The sequence below is a fragment of the Phaethon lepturus genome, unplaced genomic scaffold (genome assembly GCF_000687285.1).
Source record: "Phaethon lepturus isolate BGI_N335 unplaced genomic scaffold, ASM68728v1 scaffold11298, whole genome shotgun sequence".
In the NCBI taxonomy this organism is placed as follows: domain Eukaryota; kingdom Metazoa; phylum Chordata; class Aves; order Phaethontiformes; family Phaethontidae; genus Phaethon; species Phaethon lepturus.
In genome coordinates, this window is record NW_010558308.1 from 1 (window position 1) to 18,047 (window position 18,047).

General features: G+C 37.7%; 1 protein-coding gene across 1 annotated transcript in view; it reads left to right on the forward strand.

Annotated features, from left to right (window-relative positions):
* The first annotated feature begins 390 nt into the window (after window positions 1-390).
* LOC104625405 (neurabin-1-like) overlaps window positions 391-18,047 on the forward strand; it is a 43,333-nt gene continuing 25,676 nt past the window's right edge. Inside the window, exons 1-7 of the mRNA XM_010293021.1 lie at window positions 391-2,004; window positions 13,387-13,519; window positions 14,016-14,136; window positions 14,659-14,763; window positions 14,914-15,034; window positions 15,502-15,645; window positions 17,507-17,560. Of these exons, the coding sequence (XP_010291323.1) occupies window positions 391-2,004; window positions 13,387-13,519; window positions 14,016-14,136; window positions 14,659-14,763; window positions 14,914-15,034; window positions 15,502-15,645; window positions 17,507-17,560 (2,292 nt within the window). The remainder of the gene's footprint in view (window positions 2,005-13,386; window positions 13,520-14,015; window positions 14,137-14,658; window positions 14,764-14,913; window positions 15,035-15,501; window positions 15,646-17,506; window positions 17,561-18,047) is intronic.

Genomic DNA, 18,047 nt, shown 5'->3' on the forward strand with positions numbered 1-18,047 from the left:
CGCGCGTCCCGGCGGACACAATGGGCTTTATCCCGCGGGGAGGTCTCGGGCGGCGATTCCCACCCCGAGCTTCGGATTCGTGTCACACGCCGGCGAGGCCTCGAGTTAATGAAAACTCTCTGTCTCTCTGCAGATGGCTCTCCGGTTACCGCCGTCCGCACTGGGGATAATACCCGATGTGGCCATTTACGCGCTGTGATTTCTTTCTCTCCGTATCTGTTCCCTTGTGCTCCATCTCCATGCGAGCGGGGAGGCTGGCCGAGTGAAAGGCAGTGCATTTCGGATCTTCTGTGGGATCTGCTCTGCCGGGTATCGGAGGGTGGAAGCTTTGTGCCTGGGAGTCGTCCTTTCCATTCTTCTTCAGGAGTCGAGGGAGCTTTCTCTCTGACAATGATGAAAACCGAAGGCAAAGGGGAACGGACTTTAAGAAGTGCTTCTCCACACCGAAATGCCTATAAATCTGATTTCCATGCTATCAAATGCTCATTTGATGGCGTAAACAATCCTGAAAACACTTCCAACAAAACAGGCTTGCATCAGAAGCTGAGCACCTCTTCCAATGGAGCGGGAAATGACCCACATAGTCGAGGCAGAGCTGCCACTTACGGCAATAGAGTACACAAGATCAAAAATATGTTTCTGCAAATGGGAGGCTCATCTTCCACACCCTCTTCTGAAAGCAGTCCACCTGCTGAGACCAAATTAATCAGCCGGGCCATGGCAGCAGAGTACGGACCTTCTCCAGGTAGCCCATCTTTCCTCATTGTCCAAAAAAATAATCTTCTTAATACAAGTACCAGCCCCTGCGGCAGTCCTGTGGATTCCTTGTCTGTGCCTTCTGGTGCCGACAAGGTCATCCGTAGCAACGATGAGGGAGACTTGGACAAAGTTGCCCTGGCAGAAAAATTTTCAGAGACCAGGAAGCTGTTTGAGAGAAATATAAAACAACGGAGCTCAGTGGACAGATATTCCCCCAGCAAATGTGAAAGAAGTGAGGATAAGAGGAGGCATGGCTCAGCCTCTGATTGCAGCAATGTAGTGGACCACTTCAGTTTTAATACAGAAGCAAGTCTTCCAGTTGCGCTGGAGAAAGTTGAAAATCAAGGTAATGAGGAGTTGAAGCAGCAACATCCCAACAGTGGTTCCAGATCCTCCTTCCTGAATGCAGGCCCCATTTCTAGGAGGCTGGAAAGCTTTCTGGGTGACAGTGATACTGAAGAATCCAAAGAAATTTCCAAAAACGGTAGTCCTCCGAATCAGGACCCTTTGAGAGGCCACCACAGTTTGGATTCATCTGCTGTTGCTGAAGGATGTCCAGAGAAGGCTGTGTCCACCAAAGTGCCTGTGATCCTCGGAGATGAGCAGAGCGAGGCACTTGGAAAAGACAAAAGAGAGCAACTGGTACTTGACAGAAGCCTGTGGGATATGGGCAGTACACCTGGTCAGGAGGCTCAGCGGAAATCAGATAGTGTTGTCTCCCAGGTTTCTCCCATGGAAGGGACTTGCGCAGAGCTGATTGCACAAAATGAAACCTCAGGGCATGAAAAAGAAGGTTTGGAGAAAGATCACGTTGTTCAAGAGGATCAGGCACTCCGACATCAAGTACAGGAAGGGAAGAGGAGTGACTATTCCTTGGAGGTGGTTGAAGAGTTTACGGAAGGCAGCAAGACCAGCTGGGAAGAAGGAAGAGATGGGATGTCTGTGAAAGATGGTTCAGTTACAGGAGTTCAGGATGTTCTAGAGCAGGAAGGGGATACTGAAGAAGAGGAGCAAGTGGTGGAAAAACAGAGCGAGAACTTCAGTGCTTTTGGAATAGAGAATGCAGCTTTTGATGATGACAGGGATATAGAGCCAGAAAAACAAGGGCCTGAAGGCAAAGAAATTTTGGAGGGAGAGGAGGAGGAGTATCTGTATGACAGTGAATATGAGGAGTTTCCTGGACTTTCTGAAGAGGAAGATCCTGAGCCAGACCGAAAAGTCAGGTTCTCAACAGCTCCTATCAAGGTAAGTACATTTGAATTTTCTTTATATTGTTTTGCAGTCAAAAATACTAGGAAATAAATTTTTGTGGGTTTTTTTTCAAAGCTCTAAAAAACCTTTAAAAAGTGTGAGCTTATGGCATTTATTCAAAACTGAGTAAGAGAGAAGTTCTAAATTATCACAAGTGATTTCTGAATCACAGCAGCTTCATAAGATAGTCAGCATAGTGAAACACGTGAGATTTTACTTCCTGGACATTTTCAGGAGCACTAAGCTTTTAGGAATAGGTGCAAACACATGACCTTTAATAGTTGCCTTCGTTTCTTTAAAATTGAGGCATTGAATTAGGAAGGATTTTTTCAGTTTTACTTTTTGTACAAAAGTTTAAAAAAATCCAAAAACAACAAAACAACCAAAAAACCCATAGCAAACCTTCAGATTTAACTTCAGACTTGTTTTCAGAATTAACTGTGAGAAAATATCAAATGACTGGTTCCTGTTTAAGATTTTCAAATTCTCTCTAATAATAATAATAATAACAACTCCCTTTTTTGTTTAGTACTGGCATGGTGAACATGCTGTAGGAGTGTTAACATGAGCATTTAGGTAGTTGTGGAAGTAGAAGTTACAGGGCAGACCGGATAATAAGGAGTAGTGTAAGTTATAACGCTAACAAATTAAAAAAATTTCAGTGTCTGATCTTCCCAAAAATGCCCACAAAAATAGTCATTCCACAGCTCAAACTGTATTTACCCATAGTCTCACAGCAGACTTCAGTTATTGTAGTCCCTCTTAAAGTTTGGGAGGAGAACTGGGAGATGCAGGCCAGGATGGAATGGGAAACTGTCCAGGCTTTCTCAAGCATGCTTTTGTTCTATTACATGAATGAAAAATACCGGTTTTAATAAACGATTTTTACACTTTGTTCGTACAGAGTAGGACTCACTTTTACCGATCAGAGGCACGCAACAATTCTGTTGACTCTTGTACTTCCTGCAGCAGAGAGCTGTAACTTCCTAGTTTGCTAAACACACGCCAGTGCTGTCCCCCAGAAAATGTTTTAGGTGTGGCAAAATACGAGTTTTGTTGCGTGTGAGGTTTTTTTATAGTCTCTCCATAGACGACAAGCTGAGTTCACATGGCTCTCTTGTAGTTGATGCTGCTTTAGTGGTGACCTGGAGCACTGAAGGGGGGAGTGCTGCTATTGGAAACTGCATAATGAGTCTGGTGAGGGCTGAGAGAGTGCCGGAGGCGCATCAATCCATTTCCCCTCACATTTGTGCACTGAGTATCTGAGGAAAGTAACATGTAGTCTACTGTAAATGCGTGTGTGTTGAGCGACTGTTGGTTTCCTGCTGTAGGCAGGATTTTACTGGTTATTGCTGAAATCCTACTGAAGCAGTGGCTGTAATAGACTTTTCCTCCCTTCTCTGTTATGTCTATGTTAGGCTCAGTTCAAAGCATTAGTAAAAATCTCCGTGTCAACTGTGATGGAAGCTCTCATGTAGGCAAAACTCCATTTTTGGTAACTAGCACTGTTCAATTACAGCTGCTTCTCTGAAAGCCACAGGAACCAACCTGTTCCAGATTATCAATTACACAACCAAGAGATGAATGGTTAGTAGCAACTGTTAGCAGTTTTCCATTAAAAATAACATAGTTCTTGCCATAATACCCCACTTGCATTGGCAGGATAAACTGTACTTAATAGCAATATGGTCAGTGAACTTTCTTTTTAAGGCCCTAAAATTGAAGCTCGTGATACTTGCCTTCCTTTATCCCTTTTCAGTGAAACTTGAGTATATCTTTCCTATAATGGGGATAGAGATCTCTTTGTGTATGTCATTTTCAATAGCTTTTTTTCCTCTCTGTTCCTTATGCCTAAGCAATGATTACTTTCCCCTTGTCTGCCTTTTTGTTTCATATTTTCTATGATACTTAGTGGGAATGAGTGCTGGTATATGGTTTTAGCCTTTGTGCTCTGTAAAATAAAGAATTACAACTTTTTTTGCACGTCCCCAAAATCTTTTTTAGTAGTGTACCTTTAATATCTCATTAACTTTTTAGAAAATCCCACTTCTACCTCCTAGAAGGAAATCTCTTTTGTTTGGCTTTATGCATAGATTTTTTGGTGCATCTTAAATTGGAAGATGGAAAAAAAATCCTGAGTGGTAGCCAAACATTATTCCTGGTCCCCACCACAGCTTAGAGCAGTGTCATAGTGAGAAATGTATCCGAGTAGTTTCTTTTTTCAGCTTTGCTTAGACTAGTAAGTTTGACTGAAATGTGAGTGCCATTCCTGACATCCATAGCCACTGGAGGAGGTCTATGTTTCTCCTCCTCTTAAGACACTCCTGAGAGAGGCCAGGCTGGCCTTGGCGTTCTTGCTGTTTTCCTTCTGCACCTCTTGTGATTACGAAGAAAGCATCTTTGTCTTTTGCAGTTACTGTTTAGCAGGTGTCTGATAAGAGTTGGAGAATTCAAAACATTCAGAAGGTGTTTGGGAAAGAAAAGGCACAATCTCAGATTATCTGGGTTCTGCAGTGATGGAGCTCTGACCAATGTACTTGATATACCCAAAAGGGAAGTTGGATATGCATATAGGTAATGGATATAACTTGCACCCTAAAAACAGTATTTATGCTGCAACAGCAAAGAGAACTTTATTAATAGCTCTCTTTCGAAGTTCATAGTTGGTTGTAAAATTGGCAAGGCTTTTGAGTAAAAGAAGGAGACTGTGGAGCTCCCAGGGGATGTGTAAGGCAGCTAACACTGTTAGCACTGCATCTGACCTATGCTAGAGATCCATAATTGTTGACATCTGTAGCAGGGCTTAAGAACATAATTTGATCTGATAGTTTCGGGAAAGATGGAACATAATTACGCAAATACTCCATTATTTTGAGTTGCCTTGTGCCTGTGAAAATACACATACATGAGACTTTGTAAAATAAATGTTTCCGTTCTGTATAAGCTGGTGATAAATGATGTCTGGGAAGATTTATTACTTGCCGTGGGTGACCTGACTCTTTAAGTCCTGCTGCTGTTTGATCTCTGCAGACCTTAAGGAACATTATGTCTCGGTTGCTTGCTTTTCCTACAGCAGTGAAGAGAGTGATACTGTACAGTTATTAGCAGAACTTCACAGACTGGCTTTGTGTTATGGTACATGAGCTATTTTTAGTCTCTTGTTGCCACATATGAAGCTAGTAAGGAATGTAAAGCACACTCAGCTGTCCAAGGTATTTGCAAGGGAACTGAATTTGTCTTTGTCTTGAAGTTTTCTGAGTAAACTGTAAACAGTCAGCGTTACAGACGGTGCAAATAACATCAGGTAACTGGGCTGTCATCCCTTTATATTTCATTCTGCTTTTATAATGTAGAGATTAAACTCGCCTTCAACTATGTGATTACCTTGAAAGGCTTTAATTAACATAAATGTAATGACTGAGTGCTGTTTGACATTTGTAATTTTGAAACTTTCCATTGGGAAAACAAATGCCGGTTTCCAAATTGGCTTCTCAAGATGTTTTTACCTCTGACTGTGTCAAACTTTGTCCTCAAAACCTTTAATAGCACTGTGACTAATTTCTGCAACGATTTACGATCCTTAGAAATACTGTAGCTCAGGTAAACTGAAAAGATAGTACAGCTGCTATTTGCTTCTGTAAGTCTGTTTAATTAGCAGGGTTATCCAGTTTATGTTGCATGGGAGTGTCTGTTCCCAGCTTTTTGTGACTAATACTTTCTTTTAAGATTGTTAAGTCAAGAACACAGTTTAAAAAAAAAGAAAAGAAAAGAAAAAACTCAAACCTTTGATAAAGGCTTTATTTTTATATTTTTCATAGTTGAGCAGAAGTTTAAACTTATTTCTTAAATAAGGAAACTGAAAGCAGTTTCATAGCTTGTGTGTTGTCCTAACCAGCCAAGTATCAGCTGCTTCTGAGAGAATGTGGAAATCCTTCATAATATTGCTATTTGTCTTGCATATTGGAATAAAGCTGTTTTATGTGTAGCTGGGACACAAACGTTAATCTTGTTCAGGCTGGCATACTCTTCAGTCTTTTTAGTACAGAACTGCTTACTGTGGAAGTTAATGAAGCAGTAAATGAAGGTACATTTCAACTAGATTTTGTGTATGACAGCCTATCTGTAAATGCCTGCCACTTTTAGGAGATGCACAATTTTTCTAGGTCAATGTGTAGTCTCCTGAACACTGTATTAACAAAATGTTGCAGAGTAGTGCTTCAGCTTCATACATCCTCTGGTTTTGGAACTATAACTTCTATACTTATGACCGTCATACATAGAAAGGGATACAAAATACAGTAACTGGTGGAAGATACCCAAACCCTGGAGTTTCTTCAGTAATTAGAGAATTGATGACTGTATAAACTGTCAATTGTTTGTCAGACATTGGTCAAGCACTTAAGTAAAATATTTCTGTGGCGTTAAGAAACAAGAATGTGGCACGGATGTAGGTTGATCTAGGAAAATAGGGATTTGATTTGACAGTAGATTTAAACAGAATTGACCTGCATGTGGGTAGTCATCTTTTTTTTTCCTGACACAAATAATGTATTTCCATTGTGCTCTTTTGCCATGACAATTTGTTGTAACTCACAAATTCTAATTGTTTTGAAGCTCTGTTTATCACTTGCATCAACATTGCAATGTTTGTAACTTAACATCATAACAACTTTATTTCATATTTTTATCTCAAACTTAAACTCTCCACAAAAGGTAACCCTGTTGTACTCTGCCTGCATCTGAAAGCCTGGCATTTCATGCTGGTTTTAAAGAGTATGAGATGTTAAAAACATGGATATTAACTGGAGGAAGAAGGTACATTTTTTCATACGCATGTATGGAAATTTTGTTATTTTGTTGGGTTTTATTTTAAGGAAAGATAATCTTTAAACTCTTATTGAAATGTCAATTTTCATAAAAGTTAAATGTTTATTAAGCCTAAAGGCATTTATTTCTGCATATAGATTCACCTAGTTTTAGAAAGTTCTGTATCTGATGCCTTTCTGGTCCTTGGTATGTTTTGATTCCATGATCTTTATTCGCTCTCCAGAAAGAAGCACTTTCAACTCAAGCTTTCTTTGTTTGTTTCATTTGTTTGAGGTTTTGTTTGTGGTTTTTTTTTTTAATCATACATTTCCTGGTTTGTTTTTTAGGAAATATATGATATATAAGTTTTACAATGGTAAGATTGATTTGGCGTTTCAAGAGTTTTTGGATGAGAGTCCAGTGCCAGGTCATAGGGCTGTAGAGCAGAAATTTAAACCAGAAGAGAAAAAGCAAAGAATTTCTTTTTATGTCCAGGCTCACTGCTGGAGCAGCGTGGCGCTCTACATTAATATCTCAATGTATTTCTAACTGAATTATTCCCTAATTATATGACATACTAGCTGCTCTGTTCGATATACTTGATGACACTATAAAACTATAGACAAATAAAAGAACACTGAGGTTATGGATGTCAGGTGAGGTGACGGTGAGGATGACTGGTTATCACCTGTCTGTCCTCACGCCTTTCTCAGGAGCAAATAAATTATCCCTTTTCTTAGCATTCTAACGTATGAGAGAAGGTGAACACTCAGAAGGACATGAGTAAAAAGAAGCGCACCCCTGAGATCTGAGTACATATTTTGTAATCTTGAGATCAGGAAGATACAGTGTGGCAGTTTTTTACAGGTTCTTACATTTTTATTGGGTAGTAAAGTATTGCAAAAGGCAACATGCAAATTGTTTAGATTTATTTCTTAATCATTTTCCTCCATCACCCTCTGATGTGTCTTGGTATAGTGAGACCGTCCTCCTTTTCAGACCTGGTGTATTGATCATTGCTAGTGACAGTATTACTGCAGATTAGTTAATTGAGTTGATCCTGTATGGCGCAGTTGTTTTGTTGTTTTTTCTTTGTATGGCCTTTAGAAAAGAGCCAGATGGACTATTTTTGTGTTCATTGTTATTCTTTGGAAATTCCTCTTACCATATTGTTTGCTATTTAGATTTGGTCAGGTCAAGATTTTTGTTTTGCTGAATACTAAATATAATACACATATGTAATTCTTCTGGATTGCCAGGCTTAAATTGGTGGTACCAAGACACCTGTGAAGCTTATGGATGTGCATGATTGAATCACTTTCTCTATATACAAAGTCTTTCAGGAGCCAAGATTTTTTGGGGCTGCCCCCCTTTATGTGGTATTGTGAGTAGTTTTTACCTCTTCTGGTCATACCCTATTTATTTGGAGTCTTTCAGTCTCTCTGTCAGGCAGAGCACAATGCCACCTCAACTGAGATGGTGGTGAAGTACAACCAGGTCACTGCAGAGCCCTGCTTCCATGGACGGAGGATGTGGATTGTTTCTCAACTTCTTTGAATGTTTGAAATGAAATAAAATCAATGCACCAAATCTGAATGGATGTTTTTCTCTGTCCTCAGTATTTCTTTCACTGGCATTTAAAAATGAAATACCTGAAAGTGAAATAGAGTGTTTCTCCTTCTGGAATAGGTAGTGTAGCCTGACTGAAACAGATACCATGTTGTCTGTCTTGCTCTCTAGCTAGCTCCAGTGCCTTTGCTGCTGCGGTGAGCTACAGAACCAGAGCATAAATTTTACTGGTTTTATTGAGGATTAAGTAGAGAGTAGTGAGACTGGTTTATTTATGATGAAATTAGCTGTATGAAATTGTCTGTACTGTAGAGCTGAAGCAAGGTTGCACTTACGGCTTTATGTAAACTACCAAACTTTCTGCTTGGTAACAGAAAATGCTACATTGAATGTAATGGCTTTAATATTAACCTGTTTAACAGTTACCAGCTGTTCTGAATACTTTTTGAAGAGTAAAAGTGTAAGTGTTTAAAAAAAAAAAAAGCAAGCAACGTATTTCTTCTTGCTGATTAAAGGATTTGATGGCTTGAATTGACTTCAATCAGGTAGTCACTTTTCACTTAAAATATAACAAATAGTGGTAATAAAATACTGTGTAGCTTTCGGAAACAGAGGGAAGAGTGGGTAGTGGTAAGGAGGTGTCTACTTTAACTGAAGAGGGAGACTGTAAGAGTAAACTGTAAAGTGTACATTATACTTCAGTCCTACTTAGCACTACTGTTTCAAATGATTATTCATGTTTGCCTGGGCACTTCACATCTTGCCAGGCATCGCGAAGGCCATCAGTTTGAGAAGCGGAAACTATTCGCTATTAGATAATTTTTCCCTGATCCGTAACTTGTGTTTTGAATGAGTGTCGGCGAACTCAAATGTCCAAAGTCAGAACTGTGTTTCGGTAGCAACGTGAACCAGCCGGTGCAGGTGGTCGTCGCTGGGCGTCCTGTCCAGGCAGGGGGTCAGTCACGCTGCAGTGCCTCTCAGCTGCGAGGTGGTACTGGAACTGCCTGTGCAGGTGTTGTGAGGCTTCCCAGCCAATACTGCGGTGTTACATGAGAATTTTAAAGTGGTGTTGGTATTGCTTCCGTTCCAGTTAGTTGGGAGCCCTTCTGGGCAGTTACTGATTTCTAATCTTACTGTTTAATTACTTTTGTAATGTTCTGCTTTTGATCAGGCACAGACAGATCTAGCTACTAGAAATGAATATGGGAGTGGAGGTTTTTGGACTGTCATATTATGACTCCGTAGCAGTTTCATGCAAACACGTGGTAAATTAGTGCCTCTGTTCTGAGGAGTTCACCCTCTAACAAAATTAACATTCTGCTAAAACTAATAGTTCTTAAATAGAGCTTTTTATGTGCTGCTAAGTGTTTGAATTAAGCAAGGTCACTGTTGTTTTTTCTGTGATAATGCTGTTTTCTGTGATAGCGCTAAGACGACATTAGAGATTATATCCATTGGATATAATGGAGATTTTTAGTTCTGTATGGTAACAGGAACTGAATGGTAGGATCTTTTAGACAGTAGGTTGTGTTGTGGTTTTTCTGAGCGCTGATCTTGACAATGTTGATATTAGCATCTTCATAGAAGGAGGCATACTGAGTTTTGCATTCCAAAAGGGATTCATTTTCCTGGCGTGAAAAATGCAGTTTGTTCTATCTCCAAATAAATATTTTTGCTGTTCAAGGACTAAAAATGTATTTGAAAATTTCTGGTTATGTATCTTAATTTAGTTGAAATAACCGTTAAAGTTCAGCCCTCTGTCAGAACATTTTTGGATTCAGTTTGGTTTTATTCATTCTGAAGAGGTCTTGAGTGTAAAAAGAATTTCGTTTTTCATATAACAGAGGTTTTCATCATTTACTAGCTTGACAGGATCCAGAAATTATTAATGTTAGGTTAACCTACTGAATATATAACAAGCTATGGTAAAAGGCTTGTAAAATTCACATGGTTTCCACAGCAAAATTCATCTGGTTTCTCCTACGTTGAGACAATAACTTGTGTTTGCTAAAGTATATATTTTTAAAAATATCACTTGTACATTAATAGTTTTATCATCTCTGGCTACCAGTGGTTTCTAAATAGTAAGATTAGAATTTCTTTTGTCCCCAATGTGTTTGATTCAGTGACTATACCCTGCCAGACACAGTGCAGGGATGAACTGTGTTTAGCTTTCTCATCAATCTTCTAAACTGTGTAACTTGTAACTTTTAAAATGTGGGTAATAAATCTGTGTTTAATGTTACCTTTGCTATTTGGCAAGAACAACTTGCTGAGTAGTTCTGTGTTTTCTATATTAGTATCATCATTTTTACCCTTCTGTCTCATAGAAGTTGAATACCATATTATGATTCCACATGTACACAAGAAAAATTTCTGTCTTTCACACTTAACGCTTTGGCCATAGTTTTCTTAGTCTGCTCTGCTTTTCTTTTTGTTATTCCAGTGTTTGGCTTCTGGCTATATATCCATTTTGCTTTTCTTATTTTTCATCAAAATTATCTTTCTGAAGTTGGGGGGGATACTATTATGAAATGGGTCTATCTTGTCTTAATCGTGAGGTTATGTTTTTTAGAATGGTACCTAAAAGTTCTCACACACTTGCCATCTGTCACTTTAAGAGAAAACTATGAATTCGGTCTCTTAAAGAATTGATCAGATTTGATTTCAGACAGATTTTTCTTAAAAAGCTAGTGTGCATAAATATTAGTAGTCTACATTTGCATAGACATGTTTGTGCTATTATTTTATGAATAACAATTACAAACATCACTGTAATCTAAGCCACCACTAATCTTAAATTCTGTGATCACTCCTGGCAGATGATCAATTCCTATGATCAATTTTGTGTCAAAATGACTAAATTCCATGAGACTCTCAAGTACAATGCTATTACTTTCAAGTTGGAAAAATATGTAATAATTTTTAGAAATTGCAGAGATATTTTAGTGCTGGCAGCCTAAGACCTGCAGCATATGTAATGCTGATATGGTGGTGCAATTTTGCTTTCCCCAAATTTCCAGCGCTTTATAAATGGTTGTGTAAGGAACTGGTCATTCCTTTGCTAATGTAATTCTTCAGTAGGTAGTGGCTACGTGCATTATCTTCTGCTGTGTGAGTTAGACCACTGAGTTATAAAGCATCAAGAAAATACAGTTGTCAGTGTCTCCAAAATGAACTGCTACTATTCTCCACATTTTGCTCATTCAGCCATTTGATAGTTAGTGGTCTTAGTCATATTATTGATACTAGATCATATGTACACCTATGAATAAGCAAACTTGATTTTTTTTTTCATGCCCCACTATTTGATTTGTTCTCAAGAACTCAAATATTCTCATTCACAAGGTATCATTTGTCCTCTCATGAACTTTCTTTTCATTATTAGTTTGACTATATTTTTAAAGAGATTGATTTTTCTGTTGGGATGGAAAGGAACCAAACTAGACTGGTCTTGTTCTAAAGGGAGAATAGTGCTTCATGAAATCCTTTTGCTTCATATCCTATTTACTGATTGGGTGGGGAGGGAGATTAATTTAAAGAACTTGACCACCTTTTTTCTGCTAGTGGATAGTAAGGATACTTGAGACCATTTGAATGGTTTTCTTTGTCTATTTTGCAGGTTTTTCTGTAAAGTTTATGGAAGACAGATACTGTAAGTGCAACACTTACTGTCTTTCTGTGTCCGGTTATTGCCCAATGGTGTCTGTATGATAGTCCAGAGGAGTTTATTAGTTTATTTGCCTTTATGCAAGACTTAGGAATAACAACTTTTCAGGAAGGTTCTTTCATTGGGGGAAACATAAGACTTCTGAGAGTGGGTTTCTTCCTTCCCTTTCAGTGAAGTGGATCTAATCTTGCTTACTGGACTGCTGTGTGGCCATGCCATGTTTCTGGAGTAGCTGTTTTGCAAAGAGTTTGTGAAACTGTCCTCCAGCTGTAGGCTGGAGGTGAAGCAGTAAAGTCCCCATGGGAAATACTGAGTTACATTAGTTGCTTTTCGGTAATACGTTTCAATAACCATTTTCCTGTGTCTGAGGCTACTGCCATGCAGAGCTAACACCATATACTAGCAGATAGAAATTCACTGGGAAAATACTAATTACAGCAAATTACAGTTAATTCTCTCTTATTTATAGGATTGTAGTTACCTGTCTAGGTAGTCTTAGTGGGAAAATGCAAAAGTTGCAAAAACTTAGTAGGGCAGTGTAAATAAACTTTGTCTTAGCACTGCACATTCTTGATTAGGGAGATGGATGCTGCAGCTGCAATTCATAACTGTTTTTTGTCTTACAGTGATGTTAAGTAAAACACTCAGTGTCTGCAAAAACTTAAGCAAATAAACCTTGTTTTTCAGATAAATGGGGGTATTATTTTTTTTTCCTAACTTATGAATTTAAATACAGTTAATGAGTATGCTGATAAGTAAAATTAACCTTGTTACATGTAGCTCATTCTTCCTTTCTAGATTTCTGTCTTAATTCATGTTGGTTGTTTGTCTTTTATTTCTAACAGTTCAGAAATTCAGCTGGAGTGGTTACTAAAAATAGTAATGTCTGTAACAAGGCATTTCCTTTTCCTGGGAAACTGCGTGATTCCCTTGCAAAATCAGAAAACTACATCTGTTTGAAGCACTGTAATTGGCAGATGGTGTGGGGGGAGGGAAGAAGAGAGGAAGAAGGATTTGGGGGAAATGTAGTCCTAAAAAAAAAAAAAAAAAGTCACGCTATATCAAAGAGGAGATGACTGATTTCTTTTAACTATTTGGTGCATTTACAACACAAAAATTGCTTAAGGAATTGTTTTGAAACTTCTAAAATGTTACTTCTGTGCAAGGTGGAAACTGTCTTACAGCAGCAGTATTTATTAAATTACTGGTTGTTTAGAAAATGACATTTCTAAAAATACCACTTTAATTTCCTTACTGATTTTCTTTCAATCATATCATGTTTGGAAGGCATTGGGAAAGCACTAAAAAAAGTTTTCTGTTACCTTTCTTAGGTTTTCAGTACTTACTCAAATGAAGACTATGATAGACGTAATGAAGAAGTTGACCCTGTGGCAGCCTCAGCTGAGTATGAACTTGAGAAAAGAGTGGAAAAAATGGAAGTGTTTCCTGTGGAAATTGAAAAAGGTGCAAATCAAACCTTGAACATTTGCCAGAGATACTATGTGCACATAAAAAAAATTTTAAACTGTATTTTCCCTGAATTTAGGTCTTGAATTTTTCAATGTGTGTTCAGGCTTTCATTTGAGGATAGTTACATTGAATTTGGTGAACGTTAACTGGACAGGCCTCTAGTAAGTTCAAATTGTCATCTTAATGGAAGTTAGGAAGGCTATGTTACTGAGTGACAGATCTGCACCAAAATATATGTAATTCATAAATCTTGCTATCTCTTCCGGATAGCATGATGCTTGACTCTAACAGGCAGAAATAACTACAGAACAAAAAGGCTACTATCTAGTAGTATGTAGATTAAAAAAAAAAAAAGAGAGACAACATATTTTCTAAGTTAATTTTCATATCTTTTGTGTGGAAGGTCTTGGAACACTTTGAAACAGCTCACTACTGCGAAGTGTTACATTTTGTGTTATGCGGCTGATGTTAGATTTTTTTAATCCCTTAGGTGACAGTGGTCTGGGCATCAGTATTATTGGAATGGGAGTTGGTGCTGATCAGGGACTGGAAAAACTAGGTATTTTTGTAAAAACAATAACAGATGGCGGATCTGCTCAGAGAGATGGACGGTGAGTTTTTCATTGAATTGATTATGCTTTTTACAAATTTCTAACTGAGACCAGTTGTTTTCATTGGATATGCTAAATACTGTGACTACAAGTACAAACCTGAATGCAGTTGAATAAATATTACATGGCTACTTTATGTTCATTTTTGAAAAAACAGGGAGGTTATTTAATATAGAACATTTTTTGCAAAATAAGTGTAGATCTGCTTTTAAGGCATATATGAGAAAAGCTTAGAATGTTCCCATGTGTAAAAATACCACAAAATCCTGTTGACATCCCCAGACACCAATCACTGTGTAAATAGTATAAAAAATATCAAGGCAAATATTGTGTAAATTTTAATTGGTTATCTGCACAGTAACTGAGGATCAGGAGATTGTTTTTAAGCAGTTAGTTTCTTGGGACTCAGAATTTCTCATTATAAATACTAGTGATTTTTTAAGTGATACTTGTCATGTCAAAAATCTGTCAAGCCAAAATACTTTTGTTGAGCTGATAGCTAAGCATTTATTTATTTTGCAGAATTCAGGTAAACGATCAGATTGTTGAGGTTGATGGCATAAGTCTAGTGGGAGTTACGCAGTTCTTTGCAGCCACTGTATTAAAAAACACCAAAGGCACAGTGAGGTATGTATGTTTCCTATCAAATAATACTTTCTTTTTGTCATTTTTCATTAATGGAGAATACAAAAACATAATCTGAAAGTTTTAAGATGTTGTTGAAGAAAACTAATTTCTTAAGCTTGTTGCTGCAAGATAATTTTTTTCCCTCTGTAGGTTTCTTATTGGGAGAGAGAAGCCAGGGACTCAGAGTGAAGTAGCCCGCCTCATTAGTGAGACCTTAGAGCAAGAGAGATGTCTGTATGAGCAGCACTATGTTCATGATGATACAGAGCAGGTAAAACATGGTATATACTTACACATTTTTTAAAGTATATGATTACCACTACATGCAATAAATTCTGCAAATGGAATAAAGGTTTTGTGAATCAAATTGGGGGGGAGGATAAAAGAGGCAACTTGTGAAACACGGAAAATACAAACTTCATACATTACTACTGTCAAGGCGCATGATTGTCGCTACTTGCTATACTTCCAATTTATCAATAATCTAAACAATGTCAGCCGTGTGTGATTGTTCTGTGGATGGCTTCCTTAGCTCTCTTTTGTGGAACTTTTCATGGAGATGTTTGGAAGTCATCTTTAAAACGTCTCATAGGTATAAGAAACTAAAACGGAATAGTCACTAGTTGAAGAAGAGTTTTGCAACTGTTTAGATTCCTTGATTGTGTACTTTTGTTATTGCTGCTACCACAATGCAAAGCGCTTGCGTTACAGAATGTCGTGATTTTCCCATTTTGTCAGGATGATGACTATGATGATGATGACGATACATATGAGTCACATTTACATGGAAAATCTGTAGAAGTTTTTGATCTTCCTGAAAACGAAGATATCGGTTTACCACTGGATATGGATTCAGCACAGTCTCTTCTTAAATTTAAAGAGGTGTGGTAGCAGTTTCTTAAATATTCTTTGTGATGCACTTGAGGTGCATCTGAATCTTGTAAGATTTGGATATAATCTCCTTCATGTCCCTCCTCATTGTGGTTTTGGGTTTGTTTTCCCAACATTGCCAATAAATCTCTCTGGTAAATGTCCCTTGAAATGTAGGTCTTCTGTAGTTTTTTGATCCCAGCTTCCCTATACATATTTATATTAAATGGTCCTTTGATTTAAATTAAATTTTAAAAAGCCCTTGGAAACAGGCATTAGAACCCAACATCACCTCGCTCCTTGTTGTCATGTCTGAACATTGCATTAAATAGATATGATACTTCTCTTAGTTCTTTAGCCTGCTGGACTTCACATTTATTTGCTGCATAGTAGAATGGCTTCAGCTGGGGCGGGGAGCATGTGAGGATAAGTATGCCCATTCTGAATGGTCTTGAGTATTGTGTTTAGATGTTCTTCAGGAAGACAAGAAATACACATCTAACCTCTTGCTCTAGTCCCCGAGGTCTTCTGGGAAATCTCTGTGTACATAGAAGCACTTGATTCTGTAGATAGGCATAGTTTTGGCTTGGAGGCTTTTTTTTCAGTTGATCCTTATGGGTTTGTGGTGTATTTTTTGGAAGTAATGAATTTGTAAACTCAATAGGGCATTCCAGACTGTGAATCCCAACTTAACATAATTGGAAAATTGGGTTCCCTTTTCCCCAGGTTTTTATAAAGGAGCATATTTGTTTTATTCAGGTCTGTGGAATTTAGTTGAGGATTTAAGTGCTGCAGTCTTTGGCATTTAGGGGTCTGGGCTTCTCTGGTAGATTTAAGTCCCTGTCATTTTCATTCTAGAGGAATAAAAATATACTGCAAAGAAACTGTTCCATCGGATGCCATCTGTGCATATGTCAGTTTGTTTTTGTAAAGGATCAGTATTTTTGCAGACCTCCTTAAGTTTGCTCGCATGATAATGTTGATGATGTCATTGAGAAAGTTGAAATTTTAGGCTATTGATCACTGGAGAACATTTACAGTTTTTCTAGGTTAGGAAGCATAGCAGCAGGCTACAGCATCTTTTCATAAGCACTATATTTACTTGGTATACAATTAAATTCTCAGCTAGAATCATTACTATGCTGCTATTAACATAATATAAATAAAGGATAGTCACAGATTCATTTGTTTTAATGTGTGTTTGGTACGTTATGCCTTGCCAAAAAAAAAAAAAAATCCCTTTAGGGTTACAGATGGAAAGTGACGTACAGGAAATAACTAATAGTTGTCCAAAAAATGTGATTTTGCACTCATGTGTGTGCTGTTTTCTTAAGACGTATAACAGTAATCTTTACATTTGGCTTAGGTGTAGACTTTATCCATTTCTAATAATCCTGTGAAGATTTGCGGTGTAAAGTACAAAGCTTAATTTTAAAACAAAGCCAGCATGTTTAGTTGTAAGTGCTGGTAAGTGAAAATATTTAGTACTTGATTCTGTGTACCAGTTGTCATCATAAGTGCATTGCTACCTTTTCATTCTCCTGGCACACTGAAACATTATTTTAATCTACTCACCTTTCATAATATACAGATAAAGATGTGGGATTTTTAACTATGGGTAGTCATGTATTATTTTTGTAGCAAATAGAATAGCATGGAATTAACTCAAAACCTATTATGGTTTTAATTTGAGTTCAACTTTTTTTTTTAATAAAAGTTTATGATCACGTCTCCTGTAATTGACAAATAATTAAGTTGACTTTATGCTACTATAAAAATGGTTTGAGGAAGAAGAGAATCATGGACAACTACTGAAAACTAGCATTTCAAGTGTCATTTTGTGTGTGCTTATACAAATTTTTTTTTGTTTCAGCTACAATTAAAACATGCAGTAACAATAGCTGAAGTGAATCAACTGAAGGAGAAAGTAAGTTTTCAAAGAATTCTATTGTTTGGTGGTGGGTTTTGGTTTTGTTTTTATTTCTACCTACGAATCTTACCAATAATAGGCTGAATGCAGAAGGCAGTAATCTGTTTTAGGCCCCAGGCTCTATGTACTTCCATCTTATGCTAGACAGGCATTTCTAAGCTGAAGAGCTGTGCTCAAATTAAAAAACAAAAGCAAAACAAAACACCAAACAAACCAGCCCCCCAAATCCACAAAACAACAAAAAAACCCAACCCCGTAATCCCCCCTGTGCCATTATAAAATGAATGCTTCAGTATTACTGCTTAAAGTAGAACTGAATGTAGTGGAGTACTGTATGAAACAAACTCCCAAACAAATATGAGAACATTTTCTGTGGAGAGAACTTGTCTTATTTGAGTATAGATTTGGCACTTACGGACAATGGTTTGTGGTGACTTTCTGTTACCAGAAAGTTATTTCTGTTAACCTTGTTTCTCCTCTTTCC